Here is a 15,745-nt window from a genome sequence, read left to right on the forward strand (position 1 = left end):
TCGAAGACGATCGAAGGGGTGAGCAGCACTTGACTGCCTGCCCAATTGTCCAGGCAGAACCTTGGCTGGAATCAGTGGCAAAATCCATCCGGGAGCCCCAAAAGCGGTGTGATTGGCGGAATGCCCCCCTCAGTGCCACCCTGTAAAAAGGCCCAGTCAAGCGAGGGCTCTAACCCTACCCCATCAAATCCTCTGAAACTTCTCCCCTACCCTCCCCATTCCCGTGTTCACACAAGGCCATCGCTATCAGCGCCATTCATCAACTCACTCGCTGATCAAAATCCGTCAAGATGGTGAGTTTCGCATCACCTCCATCTCGAGCCCTGTCCGTCCGAATCGACCTCGAAATTTTGACCCCACCTCGAGCAAAATTGGACAACTGGACATACATGGAGAAAATCGCCACTGGAAAAAGTCATCAACATGCTAACGTGACCCTGCTTCCAGGTTCTCGCGGTCGACCTCCTCAACCCCACGCCTCAGGCTGAGGCTCGCAAGCACAAGCTGAAGGTACGATGAAACACCCGTTCGCAAATCATTCGACTCGTTGGGGGGGAAAAAAGGGAAGATCGAGAGGGATGCGGAGACATTCTCCGGGCAGGCTGCAAATCGGTGCGGAAGACGCGGATAGGATGCTTCAACCCCATGAGGCATCACAAATCGTACTCGATTGCCCGCGCCGCACCTGCGGTCGCCCTGGACGCATTCTTTGTCTCCTAAATCTCAACTCGATGCAAAATATAAATTCCCAATCCCAATTGTCGAACTCGAAACAAACCGAATCCCGTATGTCGATCTTGCTTGCTGATAAGCTTCTTTGCTTCCCACAGATGCTTGTGCCCCAGCCCCGCTCCTTCTTCATGGACGTCAAGTGCCCCGGTTGCTTCACCATCACCACCGTCTTCTCCCACGCCCAGACCGTCGTCATCTGCGCTGGCTGCTCCACCGTTCTGTGCCAGCCCACCGGTGGTAAGGCCCGCCTGACCGAGGGCTGCTCGTTCCGCCGCAAGTAAACGAGACGCGCAAATGAAATTTTTTTTATTGTTATGTCTTGTTGAAACGCACAGAGGATAGCATGGAGCAATTAGGATGAAAATACCAATTCCGGGTTTTTGACCTCCTCTTCGGGTCGGTAACTACGGAGGCCGCCCGTCAAAATGTCACATACCAAATCAACCTTTCTTCTTTACCTTACGCCTCTTTTTTCGGGAACCCCGATTTCTCCTTTTTCTCGCGGGTTTTGGGGTGACAGGGTGCGGAAGGAAAGCGACGGCTGTATCGGCTTCGACTCCAGGAATGAATGAATCACGACCGTGACGATTTTGAAAGTTACTTGGCCTTCAAGTGCTATCGATTCTACCTTTTGTCGGCGTATTGAAGCGGGCCGGACACGACTTGCTCAAGCGGTTTACCCGGCCTTGTTCTCCTTCTGTGTTACCCTATCATCCTGAACCTGTGACGAAAAGCTCTTTTCTCTCTATATCCCAAGCCGGATTTGCCATGTGACACTTGACGGACACTGCGTGTCCTGAGTCATTCCTAAATTCGCTATTATATGCTTGATGAAGCTGTTTCAACAGCGTTGGCTCTAATTTCTTCTTTCTCCTCTCTAATCTCCCTCAACACCGGTTTTGGTGTCTTGTGTTTCCGTTGCGCATTTTATAACAGATAGAAGATGGACCCATGACCCCCATTGCCCCCAACCACACTTTGTATCCCCTTTCAACCCCCAAAAAACCGCCATTCGAAAAAAAAAACACCCTTCCCAAAACCAAAAGGTCATAGCATTTCAACAGCGTCCATTTGCTGAGGGAGTTCCGGATATCTGCCACATAGGCACTTTGCTTGCCTGAGTGCCTTGATTGTTTTTGAATTTCTGGTTTGATTGTTTTTTTTTGAATAAAATCTCTGGTTTGCGCGCCATCATTTGTTTCTCCGTGTAGATGCCAGATCCGATGGGGCCTTGTTTCCTTAGCCTAGTAAGACATTCGTTTCAGGGTGATTCGGCCTCCAGGGAACCTGTGTGAATAGAGGCGAACTGGACACATTCCCTAATATAGGATATCACTACTCACAGCTATACATCCATATTTCCTCCTACTGCGCGAAATACGATTGCCAGATTGGAAGATATCAACCATGCAGGTTCCGGGTAAGACGTCCCGGGGCCCCCTGCCACTGTGAATATAAGGAAACTCAACGAAAAAAAAGAACCTCATATCAGAGTGAAGATCGCCCACCTAGATTCTAGGAATATAAGCCTGAACCAACATGAAGTATGATAGTAGGTAGGTACCCTGCATTAGGTACTCATACCTTTTTCGGAAAGCGGGACTGCGTGGGGTATTCCCCTTAGTCAAGGGGATACGGATCATCTGTCCATCTTGGACCCCATTGTGAAGCAAGCAGCGTATTAGGTAGGTATCAGGGGCCCAATTCACAGAAATAGGAAGCGAGAAGTCATTGAGTGAGAGGGAGAGTCTCGTTCGGAAGGACCGTCTCGCTGGCTGGGCATTTATGGATATTATCTTTGCAGGTATTGAAGAGGAATTTAGAGTGGTAGTATGTGATTGAGTAGTAGCCTGCAAGAGGCAGATGCGTACGGTATCTTCGATATGTGAAATGGTGATATGCTTTGAATCGGGATGTTCTCTGACAGTTTTATGGACGGGATATCACTCTGCGTAGTTGAGTACATGCTAAGGTACGGATGATCAAAGTCTAGTGCCTTGGTTGTTTTCACTGGTTGCCGGTAGCCAGACTCAGGGTATCTCATTCTACTGGAATTGCAGGCAATATTCACTGGCAGTGTGTCAATTGGGTGTCCGCACAACTGGTTCTCATGGTCCCATCTGATTACTTGATGGCGATGCTGTTATAGTATCTCGATTCATTTGACCGATGTTGACTGCCATGTTGCCACCTTGAGATGTCTCAAGGTGCTCCTTTGGAAATGTAGACTCAAGGATCACAATACTCGTCCTGATAAAATCGTTGGGGTTTGACTGGACGAGATTGAGTCGATGTGAATTGGCTTTGTATGGAAATGGACTGCTGAATTGACTCAAAAGATAGAGATTTTGAGTTTTGAGAGCTTCAAGTTTGCTCACATGGCAAAACGAGGACCAAAAAGGGTGGACAAAGGGTTGACTGCAGATACAACTGTCAAATACAAAAATGACGGGTAAATTTCAGGTCGCTCTTTAGAGGCAGGGTTACGAACCAGTGGGCATGAGTGGAAGCGTGTACTCATCAGGAAACGCACAGCCAAAGAGTTGTGCTAGGGGTTTGGGGGAGGGACATCGGATTTTAAATGGAAAATGCTCGTAAAAAATGAACTCTCTAGAGCTCAGCCAACTCCTTGGCCTTGGCCTTGATGGTCGGTCCCAAGTCGACCCGGTCAGATGGGTCTTGAGCAGTCATCGCAGCCAACTGGCCGGTAGTATCGTTGGCGAGCAGGATAGCGAACTGGTTCCGGCCCACAACTTCTTGAATGGTGTCACGAGCCTGTTTATTTCCAGCGGCGTACTTCTCTGCGTCGACCGACTTCAACATCTTGTGGCTGTTCTTGACAAAGTCGCATAGGAAGAAGATGGTGGAGTGGGGGTTGGGACCCGCCATCCGAGGGTGGGCCTCGAAGGCTCTATTGAGAGTGATCAATAGAGGCCGAGACAAAGTGCGTGAAGCCGGATGAGAAAGGACTGCTATCAATGTCTGGAGTTGATCAAGAAAAGCCAAGGTTGCCCCAAAAGGGAGTTGTGTAGGTTACAATGAGAGGAACGATGCAAGTCAAAATCCACGTGAGTCTTGCCCAACCACAGACAAAAAAGTGCTAGCCATATCACATGATGTATTTGGGCTGACTTTCTGCGTGTGCAAGGGGGTCTGTATTCCCTGGCTCTGGCTCTCTTCTTCTCTTGTCCGACACCAAATTCTTTAGAATAGTGGTGGGATGAAGGACGAGGCGGACCTACTCAATCAGCTCCTTCGTCTTAGCATCGAGAACGGCAAGATCGATATTTTTCTGTTGAGGAGACATAGTGGGCTAAGCTCACGGAACACTCAAGTTGGTCTCTGGACAAGTGAAAGAACAATTGACAAAGGGGACAGATGTCACGACGAAGCAGACTGTTGATATGACAGCCGATAGATCGCAGACCGCTTTGGGCCACCAAGGGCTTGCTAAGCTAAGCAATGGAATGGGGAGTCACTCCCGTCGGGCCACTCCGCCACTCCCACGGGTGCCTTGGCCGTTCCCCTTTTGAGCGCTGCCCCTCTTCCCGATTGGGTGAAGCCGCCCAGCTGGAATTTCCCTAAATGGGATGAGTCCTTTCGGTCTTATCTTATCGTTTGGCAAACTAGTCCCCTCTCGGTCTCCGCAACACTCCTCGAGGACGCTACTGCCTCTTGGATTCTATATCTTGCTTGCGTTTAGATCTGGACTTTCTTTCCTACCCTCATGCTGAGGACCTCTCAAAGACTGTCCCTGATTCTGCGACACTCGTCCCCTTCGAGCCATCCTCGAGTCACCTTCAGCACCATGGCTCCAAATCCGTCCGCGGCACCGGCGCGCCCGCCATTGAAAATCCTCATGCTCCATGGCTACACACAATCGGGTCCCCTCTTCCACGCAAAAAGCCGCGCGCTGGTTAAACATATCCAAAAGACCTTCCCTACACATGAAGTCATCGCATCCTATCCCACCGGGCCGTTGAGGTTGCGACCGAGTGACATTCCGGGTTACGAGCCTTCCGAAGGGAATGCGGCGGCGACAGAGGAGGATGAGATCGAGGCATACGGCTGGTTTCGCCGATCAAACACCGCCGATCCACCCCTTTACCAGGGCCTCGAGGATGGTCTTGCCGCCGTGGCCAAGGTCCTATCTGAAGAGGGTCCCTTTGACGGCGTGATCGGATTCTCACAAGGTGCCGCCATGGTGAGCATGGTGGCGAGCCTGTTGGAGAATGGGCGGCAAGAGGCCTTTGCTCGATTCGAGAAAGCAGATGCCAATGGGGTGAGCGGAATTCCCTATCCAGCGTCATTTGCTGCGCCGGGCTTGAAGCATCCGCCGTTCAAGTTCGCCATCGCATACAGTGGATTCCCATCTCCGGGACCTCGGTATCGGGGGTTCTATGAGAGTCCGCCTCTGCAGACGCGCATTCTTCACATTTTGGGCACGCTGGATGCCGTGGTGGAGGAATCGCGGAGTCGGGCTTTGATCGATGTCTGTGCTGGTCAGCCCGAGGCAGAGGGCCTGGTGGTGTGGCACCCCGGTGGTCACTTCTTGCCCAGTCAGCGACCATATCTGGATGCAGCGGTACGGTTTATCCGCGAGCAATTGGAGAAAAGCGACGGCAAGAAGAAGACGGAAGAGGAGGAGGATGTTAATGATATGGATGTGCCCTTCTAGAAGGTGGCTAGTTCCAAAGATAAACCAGTCGCGCGAAAACGGTGTAGGGACATGTAAATAAATTCATAGAAGACGGATGCACATACATGGATACGAAGGTTTCTCATCAGCACGCCCAGGAGAAAAAAAAACGTTCAAAAAGGATTAGTGATATGCACCATCCCGATCTACTGCCCAGGTCTTTCTGCGCGGCATGAGGCATGCTTTTGCAAACTCAACAATAGTCTCGATCCCACAAGTACCGGGGGGGGGGGGGGGGGTAGGGGGTATGCAATTCTCGTGAAGAAATCGATTGGGCCGTCAGTGAGGCATAGAAGCCCGCTGCACAAGCCTCCGTCATAAGCGGTCTACCGGCGATAGTTTACAGATTTCGCAGCATTCCCACATTGATCTCGACGCCTGCCGTCACCCAGATCCCTGCCTTTAGCGCGCCTTACTCTTCTCCCCGCGCGAGGGCAAGATCCGAGCCATCATTTCCTCCTTGGTGATCAGGTGGTCGATACGCTCCAGCAACCCCAGCAGACTCTTCATGTCACTGCTCCACTCGTTGAGCACATCATCCGCATCTCGCGGCTTAGCAAAATTCACGAGCCGGGCGGGCCGGTCGATCTTTGCGTAGATAGTCTTGGATGTCACGAGCTCGCTGATGTACTTCTCAGTCTCCTCCTCGGTCAGATCCAGCAATTGGGTCAGGCGCGGCATCTGGATACGAGTATAGTACTTGGCCACCACACGCACGTTGTGTTCAATGACGCGCTTCCTGAGATCTTGCCATCTGCGGTGAGCCTGGTTGTCGGCAGACTGTTGGGGTTGCGCGTCAAACACGTCGGTCTTGCAGAGGTGAGGGCCAAACCGTTCGGCGACCATGGGCCAGCGCATCAGCTCGGGGATGGTAAATAGTTTGATAAGCTGAGCCTCCACCGGAACCTGGGACAATCGTGAGTCTTGCTGAATGCGGTGCAATAGGTCAGACTGCTCGTTGTCATAGGGGGAAAGAACGATGAAGTAGATAATGCGGGCAAGAGACTGTCGTTGAAGGAATTCGATGGTCAGTACTGGAGACTCGACTAGACTCTCTGAAATAGGATTTGGAAGCGAACTCACTGCTCGCAGTTGGTCTGGATTGTTCTGAACCGCCTCAGTATCCAGCACCTCTCGATAGTGCTTGCAAACGTCCAGATACTTAAAGTCGTGGTTTGCGAGGGTGATTTGCTGATCATAGTATCGTAGCTTGAGGTCGGTCACATCATCATCCACCTCCATTGGCGGCTCATCCGGCCCGCGCGTTTTCTCACGTTCTTCCGCCTGCTTCTTGAGCTTCTCAATCTCCTCGGCACTCTTCTTTGGCTTCCGGGCAAAGTACCGCTTGTTGATCTTGCGGATGAGAATGGATGCCTGTGTCCAATCGCCCCGTTCAATACACAGCGCCACTTGTTCCAGGATAAACTCGGTCTTTTCCCTCCGGGTCATAGAACCGAATGTCTCCACCTGCAACTCGCACAGGATGTCGGCCGCTGCGTTGAGGTCACCTTGGGATTTCTTGATGTTTGACAGAATGCGCGTGACACGGGCTCGCTCGACTTCGACGAAGATCTGCGGAAATGGACACGTTAACTGTAAGATCTGAATGATCCTATCTGGACTTGGGTGGTTTCCAAGCGTACCTTGCCTTCGGTGACCGTTCGTAGAGTCTCGATGACAGAAAGCTTAACTTCCATATTTGGGGTATCATCCAAGAATTTCATCACCTCCTGGACCATCCGCGTCGTCGCCTGCTTGAGCTGGGCATGTTTCTTGGAGAGGACCAGCACCTGGTCGTTGAGAAGACTCCAGTCACCGGAGTTCTTGCAGATAGTAACGATGGCAATCAACACACGGGAAGTGGTGGCGAGATCAGAAGCCTGTTGGAGGAGGCCGAGATGGTTAGTGGAGCTTCATTCGAGATGGTCGGAAATCGATCAATAGCGCACCTGTCGAGCTTGCTTCTCCAACACCAGCAGCTTGTCGATGGCACCCTGAGTGTCGGTCTGAAAATGAAGAGAGGAATTAGTTTTGGATTTACACTCAGTTCAACGTCTCTTTCTCGGTCGCACCTTCGCCAGGGCCTCGGCGTCTGGGATGAGCTTGTCGGCATCCTTGGAGAAGTCCTTCTCGGGCTTCAGCAGACCGTCAGACATGATGACGAATGTGATTGACGACGCTCCGATGTGATGTGATGGAATACAGTCGAAAGATGCTAGCCACGGTCCGTGATGGAATGACGAAAATTAGCAGTCAAAGAGGCGAAAATAGAATGCCCGGTGAGATATAGCGTTAATTGAAAGAGAGCGGATGACGATGTTGGAGCTTAGGCAGGCCGCCCTTGGGCCTGGGGTGCTGAAGCTGCGAGCTTCTCATCACGTGATATTACATTTGCCCGCAGTCTCCCATAGAATAGTTCTTCGAAAGATGTGGTATGGGTGTCCATGACTCTACTCGCGATGTGTACTGCTTGCTATTATTTCGAGTAAATAATACCCGAGTTGAAACAAATTTCGTTCTCCCTCTTTGAATTATTCGGTCGCCAACGCTGCCTGGCCGACGGGGCCAGGCTTATCTAGAGAGAGTTTCAACTCAATCCGAAAGGCGGAACACGATCAGTCATGTAGAAATATGTACAGCGGGTACATCTGTCATCAAAGTTGTTGCTCAGTGGAAAGCTGGATACTTGACAATACTCTTATAATGGACAACTGTACTCTCAAACTCCACGTGAATGTCTACTACCAACCTGAAGGGTACAGTATTCAGGTCATTCTAGAAACCTAAGTCGATGTATATATACTTCACGACCTGACCCAGATTGAAAGTTGGCCGAATCATAGTTGCTAGATCATATTGGAACTACTCGGTCTAGAATCAAAAGAGGTCCGCTTTGCTATCTCAAATGACTGGTTGAGTGTGTCAGTAATTGCATGTACCATTATCATATACTGCAGTACTCCCTCCATCTATCATGACTATAACATGAGCCTTAACTACAGAACTGCTCAGCACATTGAAGTCCTCATAGATCATACGCCCTGTGGTGCTACATAGTGACCGCCTACCTCCAGCTTACTTCAGCGATCCGATAGTTTTCTGCCGCCAAAATGCCCTAATCGATCTCCCGCCCTGTCCACCGCTCGCTATCTTACTAATTGGTGCTGTGGTCCGACCGAGTTATGTACGGACTTTAACTGCAGTGCCCGGACCGGGGGGATGCCCCCACGGCGGTACCTGATTATGTGAGTTAATCCTCGGCCCGATGACCGGGGCGATTGCCTGGAAGAAGAGAGAGAGCCATTGCAATCACGCAATTTCGCCCTAAGCCGCTTCGGGAATGACAGATGTATAGAAATTCTTTGGCTACCAGATGACTCCTTCGCTCGGCTCAGTGGGCAATTCCTTTGGAAATTTAATCTCCCTCTCCTCTCTCATCTTCTTCTATTCATTTTGCCTCTGTTCTCCTAAATCTCGCGGACGCAGAGCTCGACAAGGAGATCTCCGCCATTACCTATCGTGCCCTATTCGCCCGGAGGGGGTTCTTATCAGTATCGCTATCTCTCTTTCCGGAGATCTAATCGTGGAATCTCCGCGGAGGTCGCAGACAGCGTGCATTGACAGATACAAAGTCTGGTGCAGCCCGGTGAGCATATATTCGGGCTCGCGATATTAAAGTGCGCCTGGTTGAGTGCGATTCCACTCGAAATATCAACCGCGACTCCAGCACCGTTTAAACCGCGGCATCTGCAATCGCCGCTATCGGGAGGGGCATCCCGCATTCCGGAGAAATTTGAGACGGCATTATGAAGGATGCTTCCAATGGCTACGGCCCTGTGCCGATGCTGACTTCATGGCACGTCGAGTCGCATGTCCATTTAATTATTGGGGCCAACCCCCTGGCTGCCTCTCGATGCGCCAAAAGTCTCGAGGCTGGCGCAAAGCCTCTTCTCATCGCGCCAGAGGCTACAGACTTGCATTACACACTCTCTGAACACATCTCCCAAGGGAAGATCCAATGGATTCGTCGTGACTTTGTCGATGACGATCTGTCCACATTGGGTCGAGAGGAAGTAGATCGCGTGGTGGACGCGGTCTTTGTGACTTTGGGCGCTAGTCACCCGCTAAGTAGGTGTCCCCCTCCCCCATCTCTCACAACTGAGCTACAACGAGGCCAAAGAAAAAAAAATGAGCTCTGGCTAATGGATCGCTCTCTGAAGGCGAAAATATTTCACGGCTCTGTCGACGTCTTCGCATTCCGGTTAACGTATCAGACGCTCCGGATTTGTGTTCCTTCTCACTGCTATCCACTTACACTGACGGTCCGTTGCACATCGGCATAACCACATCTGGGCGTGGATGCAAACTTGCGTCACGCCTTCGAAGAGAAATCTCCGCATTTTTGCCAGCCAATCTGGGCTCGGCCATTGACCGACTTGGGAGCGTTCGTCGGAGACTGTGGGAGGAAGATCACGACGACGGGTTCGGCGAAGCGAATGTGGATGGCGATGATGACGACGCTTTGGGACAAAAGCACACATTCAATTCGCTCGTCACTGAGCATGATACATCTGCCGCCAAGACGAGGAGGATGCGATGGCTGTCACAAATATGCGAATATTGGCCGCTTCGGAAACTGGCCTCAATTACTGACGATGACATCGAGACCATTCTTCAAGCGTACTCGGCCGACAAAACCCCCACACATGAACATCCAGTGACCAACGGCGCGCTTGGTACAAATGGGGTATGCAAGCGAGGAAAGATCGTTCTGGCGGGTTCAGGACCCGGTCACCCAGATCTGCTCACACGAGCCACGTACAATGCTATTCAATCTGCCGACATCATCCTCGCCGATAAACTCGTGCCCGCACCAGTCTTGGAATTGATTCCTCGCAGGACAGAGGTCCATATCGCGCGCAAGTTCCCCGGTAACGCGGACCAGGCCCAAGAAGAATTGTTGCAGATGGGCATCGCGGCCTTGCGAAAGGGACAGCAAGTCCTGCGCCTGAAGCAGGGCGATCCCTACCTCTATGGTCGTGGTGCGGAGGAGTTTGAGTTCTTCCGTGCGGAGGGTTATACGCCCGTCGTGTTGCCCGGTATCACTAGCGCTATGAGTGCGTCGCTGTTCGCCGATATTCCGGCCACTCATCGTGGTGTCTCCGACCAAGTCCTGATCTGCACGGGAACTGGCCGTAAGGGTGCTGCGCCTGAACCGCCGGCATTTGTACCAACCCAGACCGTTGTCTTCTTGATGGCACTTCACCGGCTCTCGGCCTTGGTGGAGTCTCTGACCACCCACTTGCCCGAGGACACTTCCCGCTCTCGCCCTCTTTGGCCCAAGGAGACACCCTGCGCAATTGTGGAGCGCGCATCATGCCCTGATCAGCGTGTGGTTCGGTCTACGCTGGAGCATATCGCCCTGGCGTTCGAAGAGGCGGGGTCTCGACCACCTGGCTTGCTTGTCGTCGGCGCCAGCTGCCACGTCCTTCATCGACCTGCCCACGGCCAAAAGTGGGTCATTGAAGAAGGCTTCCACGGACTGGATGGACTCCAGCTGGAGAATGATGCTGCCATTTCCGCAATTGCAGCGCAATGATCTAAGCCACGTGGCGTCCTTGGTCGAGCAAGTAGACGTTGCCCGTTTTCCATTTGCTTTTTATTTGTCGAACATTTGTACATAGACCGGAAATAGATACCCACACGAGCATTTGACGGCTAGCCAGATTGAATTTCAAACTTGACCCCGTTCAATCTTAGTAGCTGTCCCAAACCCACAATTAGAATGGTAGAATTCACTTCTGGCTCGACGACAGGAGGGGCAGTGGTTCGAAATCAGTCATGTGATTGAGTGCATCTGCCATGACGCCACAGCTCTTCCGCCCTTCAACGGAGCCAGCCGGACCTCTCCCCTCTCTCCACTTTGCATCTCCACCTGCAACTGTACCTTCTCCAAGATTCATTCCGCTTCATCAAACACAAAATGTCCCCAACTTCGCATCTTCCTCTTTTCGGCGGACCTAGGTATTTTTCTCTAATTCACGAAAGACTTCCGCCATAATCTGACCTCTTGTACTAATTCACTTGCCCATTTCAGAGCCTGGTCCCAAGATGACTGGGTCGCCTCCGACGATAGAGTCCGCGGGGGAGCTTCCCAATCCGAGCTGACCTGCTCCGCATCTTCGCTCATCGCCAAATTCCACGGAACCCTCGACATTAAGACCCTCGGCGGAGCTGGTTTTGCTTCACAGCGTACACGGGGTGACGACAGAAAGTGGGACCTTTCCAGATACGACGGCATCGAACTTGTCGTCGACAGCTCCGACGGCAAAATGTACACTCTGACACTCAAAGATGAGATTTTGCCCAAGCGTCCGGACGGCCGGGAGCAGAGCACGATTAGTTGGGAATATGATTTCCGGGCGCAGGGTCATCAGACGATCTTCATCAAGTGGAGTGATTTCCGGGCGACCTATCGTGGGCGGGAGAAGGGGGATGCGGAGCCCTTGGATTTGAAGAATATCAAGAGATTCAGTATTATGATTAGAAGGTGAGTGAAATATTCGCTTGATGATTTCCGAGGCTTCTCTCGTCGTTGCTTCTGGGAGCTAAGCAGGCACTGATGTTCTTTTTTCCCTCTTCTAGCTTTTTCGGTGACCAGGAAGGGGCATTTGCCCTGAATCTCGTGTCTATTGCCGCATTGCGGACGGAGAGATACCTCGATGAGCCTGACGATCAGTCTGTCGATGAGGTCTTTTATGAGAAATCCAAAGAGGAGAGCGCGCAGTCCAGTGGGCCTGAAAGACGCCAAGGATGGCTCGGCTGGTTGACATCCTGCCTTCTGTAGAGCTCATGAATTGCTTTCAATTTGGCATGGCGGACCATTAAAACTGTAAATTTTACAAGTATTGCATTGGATGAAATGTACGAACACGATGTTATGGAAAGAACCCCTCGGTTCAGACACACTGCGACCCAGAGACTTGAGCTACTCTTGTAGCTGGGATTATCAATTTCCGTCTTTTATTCGACAACCGGGTAGTTGACCCATTCGGAAAAGTCCATTCCACTTTGACCGGGCATGTGTTGCTCAACTGGGAACAAGCTGCCTCCAAAGCCAGGGTCATTAAATAGTTGCTCGGGGAATGGCATGAACCCTTGTTGTAAGGGCTGCTGTTGCTGGTGTTGGGGATAGGACTGGTGAATGTTGCCCTGAGAAGCAAAGGCAGACATGATAGTGGGTGACGGGCCAAGAAGCCTATTGATCACCTCGTAGCATCGCTGGGCAAGTTGGTTGTGGCCCAGCGATGGATGCATCAGAAGCGCCTTGGTGGTTTCAATGTCCTGGAGCCAGCTTGAGGCATCGGAACTCGACGGGTCTGTCATGAAGAACACGATGGGAATGAGGCCGGCTTGGAAGAGGAAGTAGCTAGGTTGAAAACAGGTGTTAACGGACAGGTCTCGGGGAGCAACGTTCTTCGAAAACGCGAATCACATACAGCATGTACCACGCGCCAATCCGAGTGCACATAAAGTTGTCCATGTATTCGGAAATAGAGGTGATGGTAAGACGAGCGTTTTGGAGGCAACGCAACCGGCATTGAGTCTCGCAGGGATCTTCACTACCCCCATCGGAAGTGACCGATGATCCGTCGGAGCCACCACCCAGAGGACCCCAGCGACGGGCTGCCCAGCGAAGGACAATCGGGCGATAAATCAGGATCGTCAAATTCCAGTTTCGCCAAAGGAGACGGTACCGAACGAGCGCAAGGTTGTCAAGATCGGGCTTGGTGGGCGGCGCCGCGAGAGGCTGCAGAGGATAGCGCATATACGATGGTAGCCCGTTGTACCATTCTTCCATGGGCCTTTGAAGGCTTATTGTCTCTTCCGCAGTGATACTGGGAGTAGATATCAAGCGTTGATACACGCTATTAGTGAGGAGGTGGAACTGGGTTTGGGCAATCAACCCAGAATATAGTGTCGGGCCCGAAGACTCGAGAGGCAATGTTGTAGTGTCCGGGGTCAATGCCTAAGAACCGTGTAAGCTTTGCGCGTGGTCATTCGGCTCGCCAATGGTGCGATGATACTCACTTCGTCATGAATGTTGAGGACTTGTTTGCAGTCCATTACACACTCTTCGGGGAGGAGAATAGGACGACCAAAGGTTTTGGCAGCGCCGCTGTCGAAGATGAACACGCCCCACCATAATCGGCGACGGATTTCTCGCTGAAGAAGGCTGATTTTCCAACCAGGAAATTCCTTGTGCAACCCCAGGCTCATGGCCATACGGACAGCCAGTCCCAGGTAGTTCCAGCCAGTGTTGGGCTTGTTTCGCTTTTGAGCATAATTACTCAGCAGCAATAGGGCTTGAACAAGGGTCAAGTTTCCGATCTCGAATACTGAGAATTGCTGCAGACACGCGCGGGCTTCCTGGTAGAATGTGACATCGAGGTCGGAGCTGTCGTCTCCAATACTCCATGCTCCGAGTGCTAATATCGTGTTGAGGAGAATCTGCCAGGCGACGCCGTGCGGACGAAGAGAGGGGTCGTTGAATTGTGCCCGAAAGGTGGGTTCGTGAACGAAGGGATAACTAGTGTGATAGTTCAAGAAGTAGGCGTCAATGAAGGCTTGCTCAATCAAGCCAGAGGGTGCGCTCTGCAAAAGTTGCGCTTTGAGAGGCACCCCGCCGGATCTTGAGGCGCGGACGGGGACATTCAAGTCGAATCCATGATCGAAGAGTGCTCGTAGGGGAACTACGCTCGAAGATGCTCCTAAACGTGCGCATTAGAAGCTGCTCAAGCAGTGTTGCACGTTGGCCGTGACGAACCGAAATATCCCGCTCCTTCGGGCTTGATGGATAGGGCAGCCATCCCGTCAGCTAGATCCCCAAGTACGAGCTCCTTCTCTGCCCAGTCAAAGCCATCGGCCTGCTTGGGCAACGCCTCGGGTGCAGGCTCGGTTCGCTCGGCGTCAACTTTCGCCGGGGTCGAGTGTCTCGATGACGACTTTGACGATGCAGCTTGAGGGATTTCTGGATTTTGTAAAAGGGATCGGAGAGTGGCGTCAAGATCGCCGCCCGGAAATAAACGACTCAAAGCAGTCTCGAAAGCATGCAAACGATCTTCGACGTATGTCAAGTGCCTTCAATTTTGCATTAGCATCCGGCGTCAAAGCTCTCTGACAATATACACGGTGTACTGACTGTCTCGTGAGCGGACTTCGCGTGACCTTGGGACTGTATCTACAATCCTTGCCTAGTTGCTGGCATTGCAGACAAACCGGCCGATCTTTCGAGCACTTTCCCTGGCATTAGCAGTCGCTCCACTGCTCAAATCGCTCATGAGGCGAAGGCTCACTCTTGACTTTCTGAGGCGGCACTCGTCGCACTTTTGGTAGGAGTCAGTCGTGGGTTTCTCAAATGTACGTTGCGGTATCGAAGTCGGAGGAGCAAATGACTTACTGCGAACGAATGCGAATCTCGAGTGCTTGCCATTTTATCGTGGCAAATTCGTTTGATTGACTCGATTATTCAATGCGCTTTGACCATGACACAGCTCGGGAGTCATCTCCTCCATTTAGTTAGCGATATTTCGACATGCGGTTCGATATGGGCAGAATGTGCTTTTAGAACGGCTTCGAGCGAAACCTCCAAGGAAATTAAAACCATCGCAGCATGCCGGCAAGATTGTGTTTCTCTCTGACATTTAACTCTGGAGAGTCTGGGAAAAGAGTAGCAGCAAACGAAACATGGGTGACTCACGATCGGCGCTTGAGCACACATCGACCAGAATGGACAGGCCAGACTCGCGATGCGACAGATGAGTGTCCGACGATCCCCTCATCGATAGTGGGGAAGGGACAATCATGTGATATGCGGGCAACTGAAAATTGCGTCGGGGCCTGAGGCAGTGAGGCGTAAGTTTCTGGTTTTAGGCCATTCAAGCCATTTAATGGTCGATGCGACCGGTTTTCATTTAGTTGAGTGTATTAAACGAGCAAAGTATCCTACATCCTACTTGACGTACCTAATGTGGATTATACAGAGTAACTGAACTGTCTAGATTTCATACAAGTTTGCAACAAGAATGGCAGTGTTGTGCATACAACGTATTCAACTGCGCACCTACTACGTCAATATTTGTATGGATGATATGGACCTAATGGGGAGCGGAGCCTGCGGCGATTTCAAGTTGAATAATGAACGCATCCCACCAGCGGGCGTTGTATCGAATCCAATAAACCTGAACCCAAACTACTCAGTACCGAATCATACCAGTATAGGTGGTACCCAGGTCAATGTGAGATCTACATTGG

The 15,745-nt window shown here is 51.6% G+C and overlaps 7 protein-coding genes across 7 annotated transcripts; 4 read left to right on the forward strand and 3 right to left on the reverse strand.

Annotated features, from left to right (window-relative positions):
* Window positions 1-290: 290 nt before the first annotated feature.
* Window positions 291-1,013, forward strand: POX_g08806 (40S ribosomal protein S27; the record flags this gene model as incomplete). The annotated part of the gene is made up of 3 exons (XM_050117574.1): window positions 291-293; window positions 448-510; window positions 831-1,013. 3 exons carry the CDS (start codon window positions 291-293, stop codon window positions 1,011-1,013), a joined length of 249 nt encoding a protein of 82 aa, XP_049965718.1.
* A 2,329-nt stretch (window positions 1,014-3,342) lies between these two features.
* On the reverse strand, window positions 3,343-4,039 carry POX_g08807 (uncharacterized protein; the record flags this gene model as incomplete). The annotated part of the gene is made up of 2 exons (XM_050117575.1): window positions 3,343-3,643; window positions 3,975-4,039. The coding sequence occupies 2 exons, from the start codon at window positions 4,037-4,039 to the stop codon at window positions 3,343-3,345; spliced, it is 366 nt and encodes a 121-aa protein (XP_049965719.1).
* Window positions 4,040-4,540: 501 nt separating this feature from the next.
* Window positions 4,541-5,410, forward strand: POX_g08808 (uncharacterized protein; the record flags this gene model as incomplete). The annotated part of the gene is made up of 1 exon (XM_050117576.1): window positions 4,541-5,410. One exon carries the CDS (start codon window positions 4,541-4,543, stop codon window positions 5,408-5,410), a length of 870 nt encoding a protein of 289 aa, XP_049965720.1.
* Window positions 5,411-5,833: 423 nt separating this feature from the next.
* Window positions 5,834-7,587, reverse strand: POX_g08809 (26S proteasome non-ATPase regulatory subunit 12; the record flags this gene model as incomplete). The annotated part of the gene is made up of 4 exons (XM_050117577.1): window positions 5,834-7,003; window positions 7,075-7,311; window positions 7,381-7,437; window positions 7,504-7,587. The coding sequence occupies 4 exons, from the start codon at window positions 7,585-7,587 to the stop codon at window positions 5,834-5,836; spliced, it is 1,548 nt and encodes a 515-aa protein (XP_049965721.1).
* A 1,650-nt stretch (window positions 7,588-9,237) lies between these two features.
* Window positions 9,238-11,030, forward strand: POX_g08810 (Uroporphyrinogen-III C-methyltransferase; the record flags this gene model as incomplete). The annotated part of the gene is made up of 2 exons (XM_050117578.1): window positions 9,238-9,559; window positions 9,652-11,030. The coding sequence occupies 2 exons, from the start codon at window positions 9,238-9,240 to the stop codon at window positions 11,028-11,030; spliced, it is 1,701 nt and encodes a 566-aa protein (XP_049965722.1).
* Window positions 11,031-11,414: 384 nt separating this feature from the next.
* POX_g08811 (uncharacterized protein) lies at window positions 11,415-12,278 on the forward strand (the record flags this gene model as incomplete). The annotated part of the gene is made up of 3 exons (XM_050117579.1): window positions 11,415-11,455; window positions 11,529-11,981; window positions 12,077-12,278. 3 exons carry the CDS (start codon window positions 11,415-11,417, stop codon window positions 12,276-12,278), a joined length of 696 nt encoding a protein of 231 aa, XP_049965723.1.
* A 176-nt stretch (window positions 12,279-12,454) lies between these two features.
* On the reverse strand, window positions 12,455-14,924 carry POX_g08812 (uncharacterized protein; the record flags this gene model as incomplete). The annotated part of the gene is made up of 6 exons (XM_050117580.1): window positions 12,455-12,860; window positions 12,931-13,460; window positions 13,523-14,202; window positions 14,259-14,572; window positions 14,711-14,817; window positions 14,892-14,924. 6 exons carry the CDS (start codon window positions 14,922-14,924, stop codon window positions 12,455-12,457), a joined length of 2,070 nt encoding a protein of 689 aa, XP_049965724.1.
* Between the last annotated feature and the right edge of the window lie 821 nt (window positions 14,925-15,745).

This window comes from Penicillium oxalicum, chromosome VII (genome assembly GCF_001723175.1).
Source record: "Penicillium oxalicum strain HP7-1 chromosome VII, whole genome shotgun sequence".
In the NCBI taxonomy this organism is placed as follows: Eukaryota; Fungi; Ascomycota; class Eurotiomycetes; order Eurotiales; family Aspergillaceae; genus Penicillium; species Penicillium oxalicum.